Source organism: Trachurus trachurus (genome assembly GCF_905171665.1).
Source record: "Trachurus trachurus genome assembly, chromosome: 10".
NCBI lineage: Eukaryota > Metazoa > Chordata > Actinopteri > Carangiformes > Carangidae > Trachurus > Trachurus trachurus.
The window spans coordinates 7987140-8009192 of record NC_139894.1 but is presented as its reverse complement, the minus strand read 5'-3'; the positions used below and the strand labels follow the sequence as shown (position 1 = coordinate 8009192).

The following is a 22053-nucleotide window of genomic DNA, read 5'->3' as shown; positions in this document are numbered from 1 at the left end:
TGTGATGTCACCCACAAAACCATATTTCCCATAATTCATTAGTTTATCCAGAAACACACCCGCTGCAAATCACATGACCCCAAATCTCCATGACAAGAATCACACCCCGTATTCCCCCGGAAAACTGTCAGTGATCAGTGCCAGGCTGTTAGCATAACCCAATTAGCATCCACAAGCATGAATGCAGATTAACTGAGTTCATGTTACATCAGCAAACTGGAGTACGTCAACTGATTAATGTCTGTAAGTCTGATAGAGAGGCTGATGGCTCTGACAGAGACCGAGCTGTGTCTGGAGAAGCAGCGTCACGGGGAGGGAATATACTCACTCAGTAACGGGGAAGGAACTGGAGGGACATAAACAACATGTGACGGACAGGAGTTAATAAAGATGCAGGAAAAAAATAAAAAGGATTATAGATCTACCACTGGTGTGATGATATTGGCTGTACAGCTGGATGATGTGACTGTACTTTAAATAAATACTGTGGTACTGTGACATTTAGGCAGCTACACCTTTAATATATCTGGATGAATTAGCCAATACTGCAAATGAATGAACAGGGGGCAGGCATTTACAACTCTGCTGCATCACTGTGATTGAATACATACATCTACCAGGTGTTTAATTCAATGTATTACTCCAAAAATAGACCTTTAATCCTGTTTATTTTATTTCTAAATGTTATTTAGAGTGAGTTTCTTGTTGACCTTGAGGTCTGTGTCGTTTCATCATTAGATTAACGTTGTTGAAACTCAACGTTCCTATAAGAGCTGGACCTACTCACTCAGCTGATGAAGATCATGTGAAAGATCCAAAGATACAGAAAAGCTACTAAACAAGATCCTGTGGTGACCTTAGTTAGTCAAATAAACCTTCACAAAAAGATCCATGACGATATACTGTATGATAATATCAATATAATGATGGAAGATACTGAGTATAATATACTGCACAGTGATTTCATATTTCATCTCTATCATCGCCTAATGCAGACCTCTCAGGTTTCCTTAATATTAAAATCTCTGCCAAAAAAAACACAAAAAGAAAAGAACTTGGCCCATTTATAGTGTAGAATCACTTAACTTAATAACTTAATTATTTAATCTTATTGGCCAATGAGGTCAAATGTTTAAAGATAATAAAATAAAAGTCCCAGTTTCTTGTTAAATCCACGTGACAAAGACATTTTTTTTAAAAACCCACCAGGCTGGTTGTTGAAGTCCAGGATGCGGTGGTGAGACTGCAGGAGGTCGGGGTTGGACGACGACAGGTTCCCGCTGACGGGCAGAGCCGGCGGGATCTGTTTGGACTGTTTCATCCCCACAATGCTGTCGTCCTGCGATTGGCCCACGCAAACGTCACTACGGAGGAAGGAAGGAAGGAAGCAAAGAGAGGAAGAGCGTTGGGAGGGGTGTGTGAGACGGCAGTTCGGTCAACAAAAGGCAGAGGGCGCCGTGTGCGTTGGCAAGCGGCGCCGGGGGAGGCGTGGACACCTCTGGCTTCAACAGAATACAGTATATTCCACATGAATTTGATCCACATTTCACACCCAAGACCGGTCGACTGGTGCGATGACAGGCTCACGCTCGGCTCAGTGAACAGAAATATCAATCTCAGTCCTGTACCTGCTGCTGCTGCTGCTGCTGGACGCTGCACTGGAATAACAAACCAGAGTCTTACAACGTGAAAATGAAGAGCAGCTGTAATATTGTCAAAGGTATTGATCATATTGTGATATTGTGCTGGTTTTTTTTTCATATTAAGATACAATAATAGGAAGTGGCACAATGTCAGACAGCAGAGGTCACATGCTCTGTCAGTCAACAGCTGCTTTCAGATTCAGCTCAGCAGGTGGTTGATTGAGTGAGTGATTGATCACATTTTAGCGTGTTGCAATCTCAGAAAAAAAGAGGCCTAACCTTCTGAGCTTTTACAGACTGAGCAAAGTGGAGCTGGAAATATCTGACTGCTTCCTCTTTGCACAAAGAACAGGATCAATCAGCACTTGGGAGGAAAATGCAAAAAAGTCTGATTCACCGACTTAGAAACACAATCCAACGTGATTATTGGGTATTAAAAATGAAACATCTGTAACTGCACATGTGTATGGGTCTTATTACTTGTATGGTTTAGGAGGCAGGATGCTTGTGAGCGTCTTGTCGAAGATCTTCTTCAGCTTGTTGCGACCTCCCACCGTGTTGGTCTTGGCCTTCTTGCTGACCTTCTCCAGGCCCATCACCTGCTCCACGTCCACCGCCAGGTCGGGGATGGAGTAGCGACTGGCCTTCTTGATGTCTCCGATCTTCGGAAGGTGGGGCGCCCCGTTCTTCCTGTCGTGCTCCTCCTCACCGTCCAGGTCGTGGTCTTGTTCTGGCCGAGTTAGAAGGTCTTTAAACACTGGAGAGGAGCAGGGACAAGGAATGAGTGTTACTGGAAAACAGCATCTACAGTATTTGGCTTCTTTTGAATTCTTGCCAAACCCCAAATATCTCCTCGTCTTTCATCGCCATTACTTATAAAACACAATGCTCAGATTTATTTACTTTATATAACAAAGAACAATCTGGCCTTTTTGTACACAAAGCATGTAATTTGTCTCAGAAATGTGATCCCTGAGGCCTTACCTAAGAGGTTTGTTTTCACAGTTATGGACAAGTGGGTGTTGTTCTTCAGAATCTCGTTGGCTTTGTTGAGCTGGACATTCTCGAAATTCTGCCCGTTGACCTCCAAGATCTGCAGAGAGAAGAAACCCATCAGTGTACCTTCCTGTTTGCTCATCGTACAGGTTCAGGACTTAGTATTTTTTCCTAATGATACAATTATTCAAAGCAGCACTGGCGATTATGCAGTGATTTCAGGCTGAGCTCTGTGATCCTGAAACCTGAGAACAAAGCAATGTCTGTTCATGGTCTCATAGGTTTTTGGACTCAGTTACGCAGAGTTGTTATTCCTTCTCAGGATGATTTTAGGGTTTTAAGGAGGTAAACAATAGAGCTCAGTTTACAAATACCTTAATTTTGTGTTTTTTTCACTGAGGTTGGTGAACAAATCTCAGCAGGACTTTGACCTTCCTGTATTTTTTAATACTGTGTCTCAAATCTTTTAATCGGTTCATTAGAATAAAGCAATACTTTCAGTTAACCACATACACGTTAGTCTAAACCTGCAGCTACCTAAGTGTGCTGGAGGGAATAACGACTCCTCTGCCTCGCTGTCACGTCAAACCACATGACAGATTGGACGCATGCTCTAAGTGTTGAACCATGAAGTGCAGGAAACGTGCCAGGTAACGACACCCTGCGCTATATTTCATCTAGTGAACAAAAGGAGGGTAATAAACACTGGCATGTTGTACATCTTGACATTTAGTGCGACACATGGTTTTGACATTAACATGCTCCGTGTCACCTTCAAATTGTCATGTCTTTGTCTCAACGGCCCGACCTTCGTATAAGAGCCGGATATTTGCATTTAAACACAATGTGGCGAGCAGGCTTCGCGGCTTCCTCTTTAGCGGAGAAAGGAAGTCACCTTTGACAGTAACGTAAGAGCAGGCCATCCTACTGCCGCTAATCAAGACCCACTTTAGCAGCGATGAGTGACATGCCGAGGTTTACTCCCGCTAATGGAGCAACGACAAAACCGCTGAGATTAATAATAAAGCTGAAATGATATGTCCTGGGTAAACGATGGCAGTCACTGTAGCTGCTAAAGAGCGGAAGGTGTAAGCTGCTATGAGAGAGTGAATGCTTCCAAGGATGTCAGCTTCTCTGCTTCCTTTTGGGGGGGGGAAACAGCTGCAGGGGATGTTTGGAGTCACGAGGGCTTAATTCGTATCCACACACTCTCAAGATGGTTTCAAGGATTAAGGGACTTTGCTTAAAACCCCGAGGACTGCCGGGTGTGAAAATGTTTGAGAATTCAAGTTGGGAGAGAAAGCCAAACACAGGGCGCCTGCAGCTACTGGCGAGTTCAATTTTGGGACCTTTAATGCCAGTTAGAGGAAAAATGTAAAAACCAATTTCACAACAAAAATTAATTTACACTGGAAAAAAAAAAAAAAAAAGTGAATCGAGCGCTGGTCTGTGTGACGGGAGAGATCCTTCCTCACAATTGTAGCCTACAGATAGAAAAATCTGCCAAACTTATGAAACTTGGGAGTTTATGTGCAGAATTTTGTCTGACAAAGGAAAAAAAAGCACTACCTGGAAAAATGATACCCTACAGACAGATTACGATGACAATGTACAGTAGAGGATGTAACCCCCAAACACAGCGTTAAAGGTGCAGACCAGACATCTCACCTGATCTCCACGCTTAAGGCCGGCTTCTGCTGCCTTGCTCCCAGGCTCCACAGCATCGATGAAGACGCGAAAGCCTTTCTCCTGACCTCCGAGGAGGCTGAACGCCAGCGGAGAGTCCCTGGACGGCTTGGTCAGTGTCACCAGCCGCGGCTTGGCTTTAGCAGCACACGCAATATTTAACAGTCTGAGGTGCCCACACATTTTCTGCAAAGATAAAAGCAACACAGAAGTGAGAGGAAAGTTTAAAAAACAAGAACAAAGGCACCAAATGAGAGTTTTTGCATGCTGAGCTTCTAAACTAATTATCATTCAGCACTCGTTGCACTTACTTCTTTCTCCAGATTGTTTTCAAACTCCTCCAGAAAGTGAGTCATGGCAGGGTCACCCTCAAAGTCATTGAAGTGATTGTTTACCCACAGCAAGACTACCCGTGTAACCTGCAGCAATCACAGGATCAGCACAGGTCAATGCACAGTCTACTGATGGACTAGTGGTGTCAACACGCTGCTCTTTACATCCTGACCCCCCGATGTTAAAGTTTTTTATAGATCTGATATTATAGATGGTATAAAATGTGTGTTTTTAAGCAAATAAAAAGCAAATAATCTATTAATTACAAAATATTCTCATCATCAGGTGAACGTACCTTGTCCCTGAGACTGGGGTCGTGGAACCACTCCAGAAGCTTCTTGCCCACGACCATGGGGCTGGAGAGGAAGGTCCTGTAGGTCAACAGGAAGTCCTCGATGTAGGTGGGGTCCACCACCGAGTGCTCCTCCACCAGGTGCATGGTGAGACGCTCTGATGTGCCCTGAGGTTTATCATTGTCATAGTAGATGCATTAACAAAAGGAGTTGCATACAATTTGCATTCAAATAACTGTTCATGCAACATGAGGAGATCTGCTCAAACATCCAGACGTGATGTGAAATGTTGATGAAGTGAACGCTGAGCCGTCACCTTGATTACGATGTGCCCTTTCCTGGTGCCGGTGCGGTCCAGTTCGCGGTGCTCCTTCACCATGACGATCTCTCCTTCCTCCTCCACCTTCTGCATGTTCTTCTCCACCTGGTTGAGGATGCAGCAGTAGTCCTGCTGGGCTATACACACAAACTGGACGAGACACAGAGAAAAAGAGACAGAGAGTGAACAAGAGTTAGAGAAAGGAGCTGATTCATTTAGAAACAAATGTACAAAATACAAAACGAGTGTCCTGCTTCATCTGTTAGTGTGACCACTGCAGCTGATTGTAACTCATAAACAAACGGCCAAATGAAAGTTAAATTAGTGAAACTGATGCCAGCTGACTGGAGATAAATCCTGCAGAGCAACTTTGCTACTATTCCCAGTGATAAATTATGGAAAAGGGGCTTTCACTGATTACGAGCACAGATTTCTCTCGTGCCTGATGATGAGCTCAGCTCCTGATGATTAAAGGACTCAAACGTTTCACTGTCTTTACTTATACATTGTTCAATCAGTGCCTCATTCGCTCTCAAGATATGATACAACAAATGTGATCCACGGAGGCAGTGCAGTTACCAAAAAACAACTTGTAAAAACACAAGTGGGTCTCAGTGGGAGCTAATATCACACAATGGGAGAGATTGTGCTTCACTTTCCTCCCTGAGATGCAGAGGGAATAAACCCAGAGGGTCGAAGAGCCATGTGAAACTCAAGAACATCCTGACCCTACCTGGCAGTCGTCCACCTTGGTCTTCATCACACCCTTCATGTACTCCTTCTCCATGGTCGGTGACACGCCGAAGCTGTTCCCCATGCACAGGATCTCTGTCCGGCTTTCTGGATACGTCACCTCCACTGAACCGTTCAAAATCACCGACCAGGAATCCAACTAGACGCGACACACGATCACAGCAGGTTAGATGTTGGGGGTTATAAAGCGGTAAAGCAGTAAAAGAGACACCTATGACAATACTAGAACTTTGTAGATCCGACTAAGTTCAGTCTAATGATATTCCCAACAGCTGCCGTCCCTTAATGAGTCAAAGTTATTTACCAAAAAAGTGCCATGTGCAGAAAATACAAGGGGCCCGCTGCGGCTAACAGATGGTTTCTTACTTTCCTCAGAGGAACACTGCCGCAACATGGGAATAAATGAGCTGCCCAGCAAAACACAACTAAAATCACAATCTGCACTACACTGCAAGTATTGTAAGAAGTTGTTTTTGATCGATTTATTTATTTATTTATTTTTAACTTTTTGAGCGATCAAGATAAATATAAGGATGTTTTTCAAGAATTCCTAAAAAGCTGGCATTTAGTAGACGCTCAGCTTTCACCCCCGACAGCCAATATTATGCTCGATGAACCTTTGATTCTCTATGACCGGACATTCACTTAAGTGGTCGGGCCTTTGGGGCAACTTCTGCTCTATCTCTCTGCGATAGAGCAAAAAAAAAAACAACCAAATAGTCTTCATTGAAACTCGTGTCATGTCTTGACCGCAGAGAGAAAAAGAATAAGTGATGCCCTGCATTAGCTGCCTCGGGGCTCCTGGGGAGGTCTGGTGATAAGAGATGCTCACCCATTCAGGTTTAATAGAGCAGAAAAAAACATCAAATGGAAAAAGAAAGAGTCATTGGTGTGAAGGCGGTGACACACAGGTTCGGTCTCCTGAGAGACACACACACACACACACACACACACACATATATAAATACAATTAAATATAGGACACACGCAGTCTTAAGACTCGGGCTCTTGTGTTGATGAATCCTGACTGACACCTACCTCCTCCCCGTCGTTGAGGACGATGGTGCCGGCGCGTTCGACCACAGCGAAAACCATGACGGCGCAGAGTTCCCTCCTCACCGACATGGTCATGTTTGCAAACGCTGGCAGTTGATGCATGAACTCCAGTAATTGCTCTGTGTGAGGGGACAGAGAGAGACACAGAGAGAGAGACAGAGAGAGAGACAGAGAGGAGGAAGCGGAGGAGGTTGAGAAAAAAAAGAGCAAACAGAGTCTCGACACTCAGAGGAGAGAGAGAGGACACTCAGCGCTCTTGGCAAAAACCTCACGAGCTCCTCCTCGCTCTCCAGCCCGAGAAGGCACGAGCATCAAAATGGATCATCACCACAATGAATAGCCGACACAGGGATCGTTATCTGGAGAACATTAAGCCAAATATCAATTCCATTGATATAAACTTTCAAGGCGGGCCAAGAATAATCGCTGACACTTCACTCGGTGACCTCGCTGCGAGTTCACCACGGACAATGAACCCGCGGTGCTCGGTCAGCCCATGATCCAATTTAAAGCTTCTATTCGACTTAATTACCCCCCAAAAAATAAATAAAATAAATAACACACATCCCTCGAGGTACAGACGGATGATAGATTCACGCGCTGGGCTGCCAGACCAGCTGCGATGTGGCCTAGTATTGATTCTTTAAGTCTGTGGATGGGATGAACACCCTACTTTATTCCCTCATTTGGTGTTTTGATGATGATGGTGGAGAGTGCTGCTTCAAAAACCTCCCATTGGTGTTGAATTGGTGTTGAGATCTGAACTGGATTGAGAGAGCCTACGTTTGACCCCTCGTGCACTACACATGAGGACTCTGTTCATGTTTCTCTGCTCATTTTTCATGTTTTTTTCCTGTGGTGTGCTGCTGAAAGCACCAGAAAAAGAACAAGAGCAACTTTCCCCTCCAGAAACAGTCTCCCTGTTACTCTACAGACTTTTCTGTAATCGATGTCTACAAGGAGAATATCTGCACAGACTGAAATCTGTGGATTGTGCAGAGTAAGGTTTATGGTAATGTCCCTATTGTTTTTTTCCCTCTTCTTTTTCTTTTTTTTTTTTGGTTTGTTTAAATCTATTTTCTCTCCCATCCCTTATCCAACATCCACCTCGCCTTCACAGCGGCAGTCTGGCGTTTCGGGCCTGACCTGTGCTTGGCATGGCAACAGCGTTGTGTGTGAAGCTGCGGAAGTACTGAAAGTTTAATGCGCTGGGAGAGGTGAGGCGAGAGGATGTGCCGGAGTGACCTAGAAAAGCCTGCCGGCAGAGGGAGGGGTGGTACAGTGGCGGGATCAGCGAAAGAGAGAGAGAGGGGGGGGAGGGGTAGTTGGCACGCGTTCTTACTGTCCCTGCATTCAATGCATCTGCATCGTCCTCCCCCGGTCCACATCTGTAGTTAAGCTCTAAGAATATGGACTTTTTTTTATTTTTTAAACATGCCTATCATTATCTTTGGAGTTGAGTCACAGCTTCGAGGGAAATGATACTGCGAGCGTGATGTGGCTTTGAGAATTACTCGAAAGCTTACATCGTAAATGGGAGCGCTTCAGACTTCAGACAAATGTAAATTTACTGTGACCGATTTAAATAAGAAGGGAGGGCGTGGCCTTCATAGGGAGCTGAACTCATCTAAAAATTGGGACGACTACTGTCCCAGCTGAGGAGAACTCTGTGTTTTTCACTGATACAGTAGTATCTCGGAATCACACCGAAAGTGTCCCACTGCAGAGTTTGCTCAAATAAACAGTGGATGTATTTAGAATAATAAGTGTATTTGCAGTGGAGATGCAAACTCTGATCGCTGCAGTGCAAACAAAAGGAGACGATAAAACCCCAGACCGGGTGCTGCTGCTCACCTATGTCGTCATCGGTTCTGTCCATCGGGTCCTTCTCCAGACAGTCGCGCACGATGTCCCGGCTCATGAGGGGATCGGACGCCCGCTCGATGTCCTCTTCGTCGTCATCCTCCTCGGAGTCGACGGCGGTCTCTGGCAGGCCACTCAGGTCCATGTCACCTGGTTCGTTCTCTGTGGCCTGAGAAGAGAAGAGAAGAGAAGAAGGGAACAGATGAGAAATGAGTTATCGATTAGCCATGACAACGGAGGCGGGGAGGTGGCGTCTCTGTCCAACATCAGCGGTTGGCAAAATACAGCCGGCGGTGCCCCCCCCCCCCCCCCATAGCCGGGGTCAGAGTTCAAATCTGTGCAATAACCGGCGAGTCAATTGAAAGCCATGTCTCTCTGGGCAACACAATAAATCAAGTACCTGCATGCTGAGCAAGCCGGACATCAACTCATGTCCGACTGTCAAACCGCACCGACGGAGCAAAACCTCAGACTCATTTGTAAACAGCCAGTGTAAAAAAATCAGCATAATCAAGATGCAGAGGTGCAGGTTGCACAAAACACACCGGCACACACTGCTGAAATTATTTTACAGTACAAACATCAGCAGCAGCAACAAACAAAAGCCAGACAACAACAACAAAAAAAAGACCCTCTGTAAAACTGCTCTGCGGATTTGACCCACTTCATGAAACGGATTAGAGGTTCAGTACAGTATGAGAACGACAGGCATCATCATCGCTGCATACCAAACAGCCGGCTATGCATAGCAGCAAGCTAATTATCTCCCAACCTTCCTCTCCTCTCCCCTCAGCCAGCTCCAGCGCCTGCCTCGCAGCCAGATCCTGTTCTTTGAAAGCACAAGATGCAATATGTGTGGAAGCAGGAAAATGAACGAGGACGAGGAGCGAAAGTAATGCAATCGCTTGCGCATGAGCGATACTAACAGAGTTCTTCTGCTATAATCAAAGAAAATATTTCTAAAAAAAAAAAAAAAGATAGAGGAGCCACGATGCCCAGTTCAAGCTCCTGGGTTCAAAACCTCCTCACATAATAAAAACCAAAAACAAGTCAGAATGAAATGAGTAGAAGAACAACCAATGGTCAACTCCTCTTACCTCACAGTGGAGCTCAACCTCCCGCTTCTTAATAGAAAGAGAAGAAAAGGTTGCCTTTGCAAAATGTCCACAAAATCCCAGAGCCAGACGCATCTTCACCTCCCAGACTGTCAGTCTGCCTTTAATTTTTCAAAGCTCAGAGTCCCCGTACCCAGTCTCTCAACGAAACCCTATGTCATTTCTCCTCAAACGCCATGTGCAAAAGGCTCATTAATGATTCAGGCCAGTGTCTGAGTGGCCATTTGGGCATCACCGGCGGGTGGGGCCATGCAGGGTCTGCAGAGATGATGTGTGTGTGTGTGGCCTTTTGACAGTGGAAAGTCACAGATTTAGTAGAGGAGCAGTAAACACAAGCAGTATCATATATCTGATCTCAAACTAGAATAAATTAACAACAATAAAGGAAGTAAGAGACACGAGAGCGTCTGCAGAAAATACGTCGCAATAATTTCCATAGAAGATTGTGAAACACTCCCTGAGCTCTCTTTGTTTTCAAACCACAGAGAGCTGCGTCTTCACTGACCAGTTTCAACAGATGGACAAACATGAGTGAAACAGATTCACCTTTTATCTGCAGGCGGTGAGTTTAAAAATCTGTAAAAACAGAAGTGAGGTTGCATATTCCTTTACTTCAATTACCTCATAGGATTCTAACAGGGAGAAACAAAAGATACCACAATGCGGTGACGACTTGTTTGAATGCCGGGGCGGTACATTAAAGCCAAGGTTGCTTGTTTTGTCTTTGTGTCTGACGTGTACCGGCTCGTTTTCGTGTCATGTATGCATCAAAAATCCATAAATGTGCAGTAAGCATCGAGAGTCAGTGGGCGAGTCAGGTGCTGTTAATATTTCATCAGGGCTATTCTTGGATCAATGCTTTCAAAGTCCTTCTGAAGGACCAATTTCATGATTTATTCAGGCACAAAACAGTGCTCCATGTCGGCAGTGACGTGAAAATGATGCGGTCCTCTTCGTATAGAGGCCGTTTTCACTGCTTTCCATTAAAAAAACAATTGGCGCCGTTGTCTCCTCCACAACAGCATCACCTGAACGTAAGTACAACTAAAATCTAATACTCCGTGTTCCTTTGTGCCATCAACGTCCTGTTTAAAGAGCCATGATGTGTTTATTCAAACATCACTGGTGATCTACTCCCCCACTGTTATTAATCCTGAAACCTCCAGGGAGCAACTTTAGCTACACATAGAAAAAGGAATATAACATAACGCAAACAGTTTGAGAAACCATGCTGCGGACCCCGGGATAGGAGGAGATGAATTATAATTATTTTCTCAATTTTTTATGTTTTGTGAATTTTAATTTAAAGCACTTAATCCAAGTGGATCAGAAGTTAGAGGAGCAGTTAGTTAGTTAGTTACTTCAAGTGGTCCTGAGAGAAACCTGAGGGGTCAGGAGGGGATGAAGAGAAGTACAAAGTCCTATTTCTGCAATATAAAATATGCAAACAAGATGCTGTTTGACCCGTTATGAGCTAAAGATTTGTGAAACAACTGCTCTGATCGCTGACAAAGCTTCTCTAGAGTCCAAACATATTCATTTAACCGTCATTCGAGACAAAGCAAAGCAGCAAATCCTCAAATCTGAGAGTCGACTCAATCCAGCTCATGTTTGGTATTTTCATTTTCAAAAAGACTCGATACTTGATAAATGAACAAACTTCTGATTAATTATCTGTCAACTGGAAAACGACAGATCTAGATTGTGACACACACACACACACGTACAAAAAAAAACAGGCTGCGTACTTGACAGAAACATTAGGTAGAGACACACAGACACACACACACAAGTGAATCAGCAGAGAGCTGAGCAGAGACGTTTGATCACCTGTGACAGGAGAGAAGGATTAAGACACTGAGACAAAGCAAAGTTACAGCGAGGTGTTTGAGTCAATCTGCTGAACAAGGACAAAGCAGCTTTTGCAGTTAGTGCAGTGAAAAAGCCGTGTGTGTGTGTGTGTGTCTCTGTAGGGGACCCAGCGAAGGAGAAGAAAGACAGCGAAGAAAGAGGAGAAGAGAAAACAGGACAGTGTGTGTGATTCAGAGAGAGAGAGAGAGACACCAGGAGACTGCCAGAGAGCGGCTAGCAGATGGCTCTAAGACCAGGATCACAGACTGGGGACAGTAAAGCCTGTTCAACCTGCCCCAGCCAACCACAGCACGGCCAAACCTACACACACACACACACATAACTCTACAGTAACACCTACTCAAACCGGCCTCACGTGCAATTATAAATCTGCATTCAGACGTTTTATTGCCCTTTGCGCACACAAACTCCATGCCAGAGAGAGAGAGAGAGAGAGAGAGAGAGAGAGGGGTCTGAACCAAACAAAACAAAGTGAGTGGGACCGATGCCCCTGAGCTCAGTCACAAGCAAACTCACAAACAAACATAACGCACACATAAATAGGCACACAGCAGGTGGCAGCAGTAGGAGCCAATGGGGTGAGTGCGCTGTGTTAAGAGGATTAGTTGCAGGGTTTGGGGCACGTCCATAGTCACAAGAGTTACTGTGTGTGTGTGTGTGTGTGTGTGTGAGTGTGTGTGTGTGTTCTGTTGAGCTGAATGATGTTTATACACCACTTATTTTATTACCACTTTTCTTTCTTTCTCTCTCTCTCTCTCTGGAAATTGCCGGTCAGGAAATTGCTCATAAAGCTCCTTATCGCACTATATTTGTGTGTCACAGCTCTCTGGTGGGGAGGGAGGGGGGAGGGAGGGGGCAGAGGGGGTCTGTACCTCTGCTTTGAGGTGAGCAGAGACACAGCTGGAGTCAGGATGTCGGCTCGACCACCTGCTCGCAGCCACCGACCGGCCTGTTTGCTAATGATCAGCTGAGCGGTGGCAGCGTCCTATTAGAGCTTTATCTGGCTGCAGAACGTTTTGCATTCTTCTGCTGCAACGTGTTGATCGTCTTAATGAGACCAACTCGTGCTCCCCGGAGCTGCGTTTGTTATTTCACCACGGAGAGTTTTACCTGATAATACCTACCTGATTAATATGAGCTTTACCTCAACCCTCTTACTTCATTTATCCTCTCAGATTGGGTTAGAAACACTGGTTAACGGTTCATTTTATACCATTTAGGTTACACGTCTGTCACCCTGTCTTGGATTATTGTTGTACAAAGCAAATATTAACTAACTCAGAATCTGAAATGTACAAAGGAAAACCTTTTCCTTTTATTTTTTTAGAAATAACTTTCTATAATTTTGGATTTTTCTTTAGATCTTCTAGAGATTGATGCAGCTTTCCTGTCTGAACAGTGGATATGAAGCTGGAGCCAGCTACTTGTTCATTAGCTTAGTTTAGCACACTAGAACAGCTAATGGCTCTGTCTTAACATAACACACAGCCCTTAATGCTCATTAATACACATACAATGAGCATATTCAATTATTTGTGTAAAAAAAAAATCAATGTGTTGTCATGGTTTCAGTCTTTAAACAAAGATAACTAGTTCCATATTTGCCTTCCAGGCATCAGTTGCATCAATTCTCTCATGTAATCCAGAGCAAGAAAGTGAATAAGTCTGTTTTCGTTCATCACGTGACCCACTTCATGACATCATGCACTGACTATTATTAGTGAACAAACTGCAGCACCTACTCATCATCTATCCAGGTGAGTCCGAGCTGGGTGGTCCAGCAGCAGCGGGGGTGGTGGGGTGGGGGGGGTTGGGGGCCTTACCTGGTAAATATCTGACAGGCTGCTGCTTCCAGAGTCGCTGGTGATACTACATCCTGAGTGGCTGGAGGAGACGTGGGTCACCTGTGGGTGCAAGCCGTCGGCCAGGTGAAGTCTGCTGAAGTCTGCGGGGAGCTGCACATATACACACACACACACACACATACACACAGATGGGTCAGTATCAGCCAGCTCAGCAGCCGCCCGCCACTGGTGGTCACTCACACTAACACAGCCAGGCGTTTGGAAACACACTTAGCGGCATGCCGTCCCTCGGTTAGTCTGGAAATATATAACGTGTAAACATCTCGTCTTCTCCGCTCGGATGCTATTGCATTTTTTTTATTGCTCTTTATATTTCAAAGGCGACCCCCGAGTTAATCCTCGTCCCTCTTATCATCGCTTAATTTTTCGGTGAATTGAGCAGCCAGTCACTCAACAGCTGTTTGCACTTTATTTATTCGCCAATCACAAAACTATGGCTCCTCGAGACTTAATTGGAAAGTTTAAAAAAAAGAAAAAAAAAGAATTAAATAAACTGCTGAATAAAAAAGGGATTTATCTTTTGTCCTTATTCGAACTGGTGTGATTACCCAATGTTAAGGGAACAAAAAACCTTAATTAGCCACGCTGCACGAACTCGACTCATAATTCGTTATCAAAGCGGAGGAAAAGGCAGGAAACACAAGTTCTTAATTAAATCATCTGACTTTGTGGAGGCTGTCAAAAATATTTATCAACAATATGGGGCTGAAAAACACCCCACACTCCTTTTCACCCTCTTCAATGTGTCGTTTGAAGAGCTGTATGATGATGTTATCTCCCTAGTGTCGAAGAGGGGAGTCTACTGGGTCTAAAGGAATCGGCAGGGTTTCAGTTTAGAAGTGACAGAGTAAAAATGTATTTGAAAAAAAAGGGAAAACTTCAGTGACACATTTTTTCTCCCCTCTTACACTAGTGTGTAAGAAACATCGGCAGCGTGTAGCCATTAAAAGTGCTGAAGCTCCTTTCATGAACTGAGCAAACAAACAACAAGAGCTGCATACATCAAGGAAATACCCTAATTAAAGCGTGCAACTTGGTTAATCTAAACGAACGCCAGGCGGTAATGGGGGGGAAACCCCCTCTGAGTAACTCGCACTCTGTAAAGTATCAGAGAGAGTCCCACTGTAATTAGCCACATTTCAAATGAGCCAACCCACTTCTCTACGGAGACGACCCTGTAATGTAAAATACATCAGAAAACGCCCTAGTAAAGTTCTGGCAGGAAGCTGAATGCTACAATAACACGGATGTAGTGAGTATTTCTGTACGCTGTTTTTTAAATTTGTAAACAGAGCTAAAATTATTTGTCAAACAAAAGCCAACTATTAATAAGCTAAAGTTATTTCTAGAGAAAAAATAATAAATAACTGTTGGTACAAATGTTAACACATCTTTTTTTAAATAAATTAACAGATACAAAAATGGGCGGGGAAAAAAAATTATTAAAATAATCATTCACATAATTTAAGAAATCTATAGTTAAAATGTGATACAATAAATTATTGAAAACTTTTAACCTAAAACATGAACCTTTAGATAAATTACCATCTGTACATGTCAAGTAAATATGTATTGTAGCCGTCATTTTTTATTTCAAATGATATTTTATATATTCTTCTTAATGTGCACAACATATTGTGTTTTCAAGTAAAATTCATCATATCTGACAAGAATGCCGAAGGGGTGAATTATGAATTTAATCAAACTGAGTAAACTGGTTCATGGGGTCTATAGATGTGAATATTTTATAGCTTTAAATGTTTTATTTACCAATATATATTTGATCCTCAGCAGGGAGACTGCTCTGAACCACTTTCAACTCCACTTCTGGCTGTGGCGCATCATCAATATTACATTTTAAACACCTAAAAGTCAAATGTGGCTGGTTTAACTAGGTTGTTTCGTTCATCACTGTTCATACTGGAGCCAAATCTAAACATCCGGAGAGGGAGTTTTATAATTTCAGATGTAGATAGTAAACAAGATTTGGAATTTAATTTATGTGCTGTGTTTTACGTCTTCCTCTAGATAGTAAAAACTTTGAACTTTTAAGTGAACCCTGATGAAGCTGTGACACTGGGTAGGAGGTACAGTCACTGCCTGTGTGTTTAGCTCCTCTTATCTTTAATGTACAAGTTAAAACAGTGTCTAAAGTAAAGTAAAGCATCATGTGCCTGTAAATAGCTGCACAGCCTCAGATAGTTGTTTGGAAATCAGATGTGAAATCTTGGATGAGAAGTGGAATAGATTGGATGGAAATACATCTTTGGGAGGTTCATTTGCAAGTAAATGGGTTGGAGCCGTCATCTGCTCTCAAACGCACTCTAGGAAAACGTCCATCGTCACAGCTCCCCTCTGCATTAAGGCTTAATTAAGGAGTTTTTTTGGGAGATTCGAAGGGAAAAGTGTTTTTGCTGCCAGAATGATCAATGTGGAAAGACTGGAAAACTGGTTTTGACTAAAAAAAAAGACAGCTCACTCACTATTCATGATCCACAGTGAAACAGAGGACCTGAGAGGTGCTATAAGTTTATTTTTAAGGCGTTTCTGAGCGGAGAATGAGAATACTATAAGTCTCGTCTATTCACAAAGTGTCTCCCGGCGTGTCAGAGACAGGAGACTGGGAGCCAGACAGTGCAGCTCCTGTGGCACTGAGGTGTGATGTGATTACACTGTGTCAAAGATTGCCATCACGTTTAATTATCTGGCTGGCTGCACTAACCAAAATGGTCGACCAGAGGGGCCAGCCAGTCACCAAGCCCCCCCACCCACCCACCCTCAGGCTACTTTTTTCCACATCCCCATCGCTCGTCTGGTCCACTTCACTCCGACCGCCTGCAGCTGACGTCCACGCTATTATCATCACTGGACTGGACAATATTGTGTTGGTGTGATGAATGTCTTTGTCTGTAATTGCAGTGATAAAAGCTCATCGTGTTTGTTTTCTTTCAATGACTTTTAGGACAAAAAAACCGATGACGCACCAGTGTCTGACTGTAACATGCGACATAAAGCTCACATGTTGGAGCTGCCACTGTGGTCGTTTATATTTATTTTTTTGACACATTTGTTGTCAAAGTGCTGTCGCTTTGAGGCTCAGCAGAAAGTTTACTGTTATTGTGAAGGAAACTGACGGATTACACGATGATAAATAAACAAAAATGCAATAAAAATGAATTATTCTGCTGACTGTCTAGGTTTTCTTTCGATCGGCAAATCCCACACAAAACAGAAACCAACCATGACCTCAAATTAGTCTTTCACATATTCACTATTGAGTAATGTTTGTGAAAAAAAACATCAATTCAATACAGGAAATTGCAAATTTAAGTATATGTTCTTGATCCGTTTGTAAAGATTTAGACCTTCAGGGTTGGTGTCATCGAAACAGATGACAATAACAACAATGTAGAATAATTTATCAGCCAACATCAAAAGCCTCCTGTCTTACATTAGCATTTTGCTACAAACAATAAATACAATGCATCTGGTGCTTGTGCATAATTACATGTTGCAGTTACAGAGCTATTGTTACGGCCACAAATAGCCCACCGCGGATAAAAGTATCATCACTACATGGTAATCAAAAGTAAAGTGTCAGCGTCAAGTAAATCTCTAATTGTTCACATGTTCTTAACATTTTGGTTGCCTATACTCAATAAGTGGGAGTGCACCAGGCAGGAAATGAACTGAATATTCTCATTATGGAGAGTACAGGACCGGTCATGTGGAGCTGGTCAATATCGCCTTCCAGCCAGGCGCTGGAGTGGTCGACGTTGTCAATAATAATATCCCACTGGTTTCCACAACCAGCTAGAAAAAGGGTCCCACCTCCTCCAAAACAAAACCCCCCACACACACAACAGACCCCTCCCCCCTGGACAGAGGGAGAGATAAAGGGAGGGAGGGCAGGAAAGAGGGATAAAGGGGAGAGGATAATAAACACTTAATCCTTTCTCTCCACTCATTTAGGTCATCAGTCTGTTGGTCAATAAGCCAGGGTCCATTCAGACCATAGGCATGTGGTCCATTGACCTCCTCGGCACGTCAAGAGATTGAGCCAAGATGGATGCCGGCACGACAATAACCACACGCACTCATTAAGCTTCTCCAATCAGCGACACGACGACATGGAAACATTGTTAACCTCCATTGATCTGCGTCTTGAGTCTGAAATCACACGCTATTGTATAAATCTACTCTCTGATATGCTGAACACCGACATGAAGCACCGAGTTACATTCAGTCTCCTACCTTATGTACGGAGCCTCTCTCTCTTTCTCTCTCCTTGCTCCTGTGCTCCCAATTCACTGTTCTCTCGCAAACAAATGAAGTGAGCTCTGCAGAATGGCGAGCCGAGAATACGTACAATCAGCTGTCACAGGAGGATTAAGCATCGCTCTAATGCTCGAGCCACAACATTCAGTTCTGCCTACATGTGAGCAGATGTGGCGCTCCTTAAATTACACTGTAGACCTAATGACCTAGATTGCTGGGTGGAAGCCCTGGGTGGAAGCGCTGGCTGGCTGGCTGGCTCTCAATCTCTTTACCGCCTTTACATGCTGGGGGTGAATCTGTGCTACTACAACTCCGCGGCCTCTCGATGCTGTGGGTGGCCCGAGCTCAGAGATGCATGCATGCCGTGCACCCCCCTGCATGGTGTGCAAAGCAGCAGAGCCCTACTTTTTAGTGAAAAAAACACACTCACATTTAAACTGCTGGTTTAAAAATGTTTGAATTATTTAGAAAAAAGACAACGACTCTCTGAATCCCAGGCAGATTTAAACTTCCTGCAGCTTGTACTTGTAGCTACTTCTCTTCTAAACGTTTCACATGTGGTTTTTTAACTTTGTCTGCTTATTAAAAGAGACAACAGACACATCCCAGAGTTCCCCCCCCTCCCTGACCACGGTGGCGGAGTCTCGCTTTCCTGAGCTTCACGGATCAAGAGATTAAAACCCTTTCAGCGGGGTGTCCGATTAAATGGGCCTGATATGCTCTCTGGGCTTTCCTCTCCCTAGTTACAGCTCCACCAGTCAACACCACACAAGCCAGCAGTTGGGACAGGGAGGAGGGGAGGAGGGGGGTGGCAGAGGGGAGGAGATGATTACCTCTGATGAGGAACACAGTCCGCTGTGCTGCTATTAACATTACAGTTGTTCCAGATGTTCCTCTATGTAAAAAAGTATTCTCATTGATGGGAAGCAAATCAATAAATCTCCAAAAAAGGTATGTTTGTTCTGCACAGACTTCATTTAACATCATCATGAGGGATGAGGGTGATGACATTTATATATATTTTTTATTTACATATGAGATAAATAATAAAAGCAGCATGATGAAGGCTCTCAGTGTCAATTCAATGACTGCACTTTCCATCTGATTTATCTAAGGCCAGCAGGGCTAAAACATCTGGGCAAAGGTCTTATGGACATATAGACATCCTTTCCATAAAATGTGCAAAGATAAGGCGACAGCATTCATGGCTGAGCTATCAACCAAGAGATGAAGCCATGGAGGTCCATAAACAGCTGATAAATCAACATGAATTGTAACTGTGACTGTGCACAAGTCAACGCCTGCATGCGCGCCTTGTTGCAGCGAAGATAAAACGCAGCTGTAAGAATGGAAATCACAGGTCTCCAGAGGAAAGATAAGCAATCTGGGCATTAAACACATCACAGCCAATGGTCATGAGCCCGCTGTGGTGATGTCATTACTGTAATAGGATATGGTGGCTGTTATTGACTCTACCCGTGGCGGGCTTCCTGCTGGGTTAAATGAATATTTACACAAGGCTTCATTTATATGCTAAAAACATAAGAAAACAAAAGAGAAATGAAGGGGCGGGGATGGAGGTAAGACAGAGGACAGAGAGGAGATAAAGAGAAAGAGAGTATAAGAGAGATATGGTGAATCTGGACATATTGAATTTAGCTTTATCAAGACTGTGGGAAAAATGCAATTAAAAATGTCGATCAAAAATAAACTCGGTGCCAAAAAAACAAAAACAAACTCAAATACAATGCTGGGAGACAGCCAACTGCAAGCTGAGCCAAACTTACATTGTTGCATTTGTACTTCCCAATGTTTTACATAATAACTATTAGTGTGTTAACTTGCCGACTTGTCTGCTGCTTTACTTCAACTCACGGCGCATGACATGTATGTTGGACTTAAATCCCATTTTGGCCGAAGAAACAACGTCATCCCGCCAATAACGATTCTTCAGTAACAATGATGTAATGCTGGAGGGCTCCTGTGCTTGTTTTTGCCTTTTGTTTGTTAAAAGTAAGTATAACAAATCACACAATAGGTGTTTTATGGGTGTTATAAGTGTGTGGAGTGGAGCTACCACCCACGTGCTGCTGTTCTTTTCAGAGATTCCTGGAAAAACCAGCCGAATCAATGTGGAAAGATCTGTTTCCATAAAGGGATTACTCAAATGACACAGCACATCTTTATGTCTATAGATTATGGAGGTCTTATACCCACATGAGCCAAACAATGCCTTGAAATCTCGCATCACACACACACTATGTCTCCATGTTAAAAAGCCCTGGGGCCTAGAGAAGATTTAGTTTGGGCACTGCATATTTATTTGTGTAGTGCTTCTCAAAAACAAGGCAGCTACTTTACAGGCGACATAAAAAGGCTGTAAAACATGTAGACTGCATTACTAGTCTCACTTACAGAGTTGCCTTTGGCTACATATGGCAGATGAACAAATAGCACTGCACTCCTAAGTATCCACACAAAATAATATGCAACTGTGTAAAAGAAAATGTTGTAGAAATGGAGGGTGTCTCCATCTGCAGCAGAGATTAAAGGGCCCTCAGTCTCCTGTGAGGCCCTAAGATGAGGTGAAAGTGGTTGAAATACGTCATCAACAATGACGCGTCTATGACTATTACAAGAATATTAAGGTGATTTTTTCGTTCGGGGTCTGTGCTCTATGATCCAGGAACCGTCAAATCAGTGTGATTTACAGCTATGCCTGCCTGCCTGCATGTGTGTGTGCATGTGTGTGTGTGTGTGTGTGTGTGTGTGTGTGTGTGTGTGTGTGTTGCGGTGTGGTCCCGGTGTGTGAGTGATGCCAGCGGCGCTGACAGCCGATCAATCCGTTTACCGTTCAAGTGCAGATGAGGCTCGGGGGCCGGCTGCAGCTTCCAGCACCACGGACAGCGCCAGCAGCAGCAGCCGCGGTAAACAACCCGCTGCATGGGTCAAACCCGAGCTGCATGGAGCTGCTGATCTTTATCATTAGCATCATCATCAGCATCATCAAACATAAACGACTACAGACGCGAAAATATCATCATTGATCTAATAAAAAGTCGAATTTCTCTTCCTCTGATTCTGAATATCTCACCTTGTATAATTTCCTGAAGGGCTGTGAGAGCTCAGAGAGGCTAAAAGGTGGGATAAGTGAATTTAGGGCAGCTTCATCTCTGCACACACACACATGACATCACCTCCCATCAAACCACCCTGATGTATCTTATAGCCCTGCTGGGTTTTTTCCCCCCTTCTTCTGTGCAAACTGCACCTTGACGTGTCTGATTGGCTGATTTGCTTCATTTCACGGGCTCGTCTCGTGGACCTATGATCAAATAGGCTACTGTCACATCGGTGCGTCGGAAAACATAATGTGGGCAGAGACGTCGGTGGTTAAACACACACACACACATCTGCAACACCACACATCTGTGCATGTGTCTTTAACCAAAGGAGGCAGAAAAAAATCACTTTGATCGATAGTGCATCTTATTGATCGGATGTGTTCCGACGTTTAAACGGTCTGGCGTTGAAAAAAATAAATAAAAAACGCAGCCCGCTGGGCCTGGACGATTTTTTTTTTTTTTGGGGGGGGGGGGGGATTCACGCGAGTGTGTGTCTGCGCGCGTGAGTGACAGCAAGCACATGGCGGCCGTTTCTAGTACAACACACTGACACACATCGGAGGCTCGACAGGGCAATAATCAGCCTCTGATCAACATGTTCGGGTTTCTTTCTGGTCCTCGGTCTGCAACGCGTTCATTCATCTTGCACAGGCTCGATAGAAATCCGATGCACATCCATTATAGGGCCAGTAATCATATCTAGTGGCTCATAAATGAGGGAGGGAGAGAGAGAGAAAAAAAAAAGAAAGGAAGGATGGGGAGAAAACACTGCACGTCGATAGGCTACTTACCGGGGTTTTATCTTGCTGGCTCGGGACTCCATTGCTGTCTGATGCTGCTAATGGTTTCATAATGA

At 43.9% G+C, this 22053-nt stretch overlaps 1 protein-coding gene across 8 annotated transcripts in view; it reads right to left on the bottom strand.

The window, feature by feature from the left end:
* rapgef2b (Rap guanine nucleotide exchange factor 2b) overlaps nt 1–22053 on the bottom strand; it is a 112614-nt gene that overhangs the window by 13381 nt on the left and 77180 nt on the right. For 6 of the 8 annotated variants that reach the window (XM_083981295.1, XM_083981291.1, XM_083981293.1 and 3 more), the window contains exons 7-18: nt 13753–13884; nt 8934–9111; nt 7062–7198; nt 6004–6162; nt 5268–5420; nt 4954–5118; nt 4637–4744; nt 4308–4511; nt 2628–2736; nt 2124–2400; nt 1207–1364; nt 329–346 (exon numbers count right to left, since the gene is read on the bottom strand). In XM_083981295.1, the coding sequence (XP_083837421.1) occupies nt 329–346; nt 1207–1364; nt 2124–2400; nt 2628–2736; nt 4308–4511; nt 4637–4744; nt 4954–5118; nt 5268–5420; nt 6004–6162; nt 7062–7198; nt 8934–9111; nt 13753–13884 (1798 nt within the window). The remainder of the gene's footprint in view (nt 1–328; nt 347–1206; nt 1365–2123; nt 2401–2627; nt 2737–4307; nt 4512–4636; nt 4745–4953; nt 5119–5267; nt 5421–6003; nt 6163–7061; nt 7199–8933; nt 9112–13752; nt 13885–22053) is intronic. The other 2 variants (XM_083981297.1, XM_083981296.1) reach the window with 1 other exon arrangement.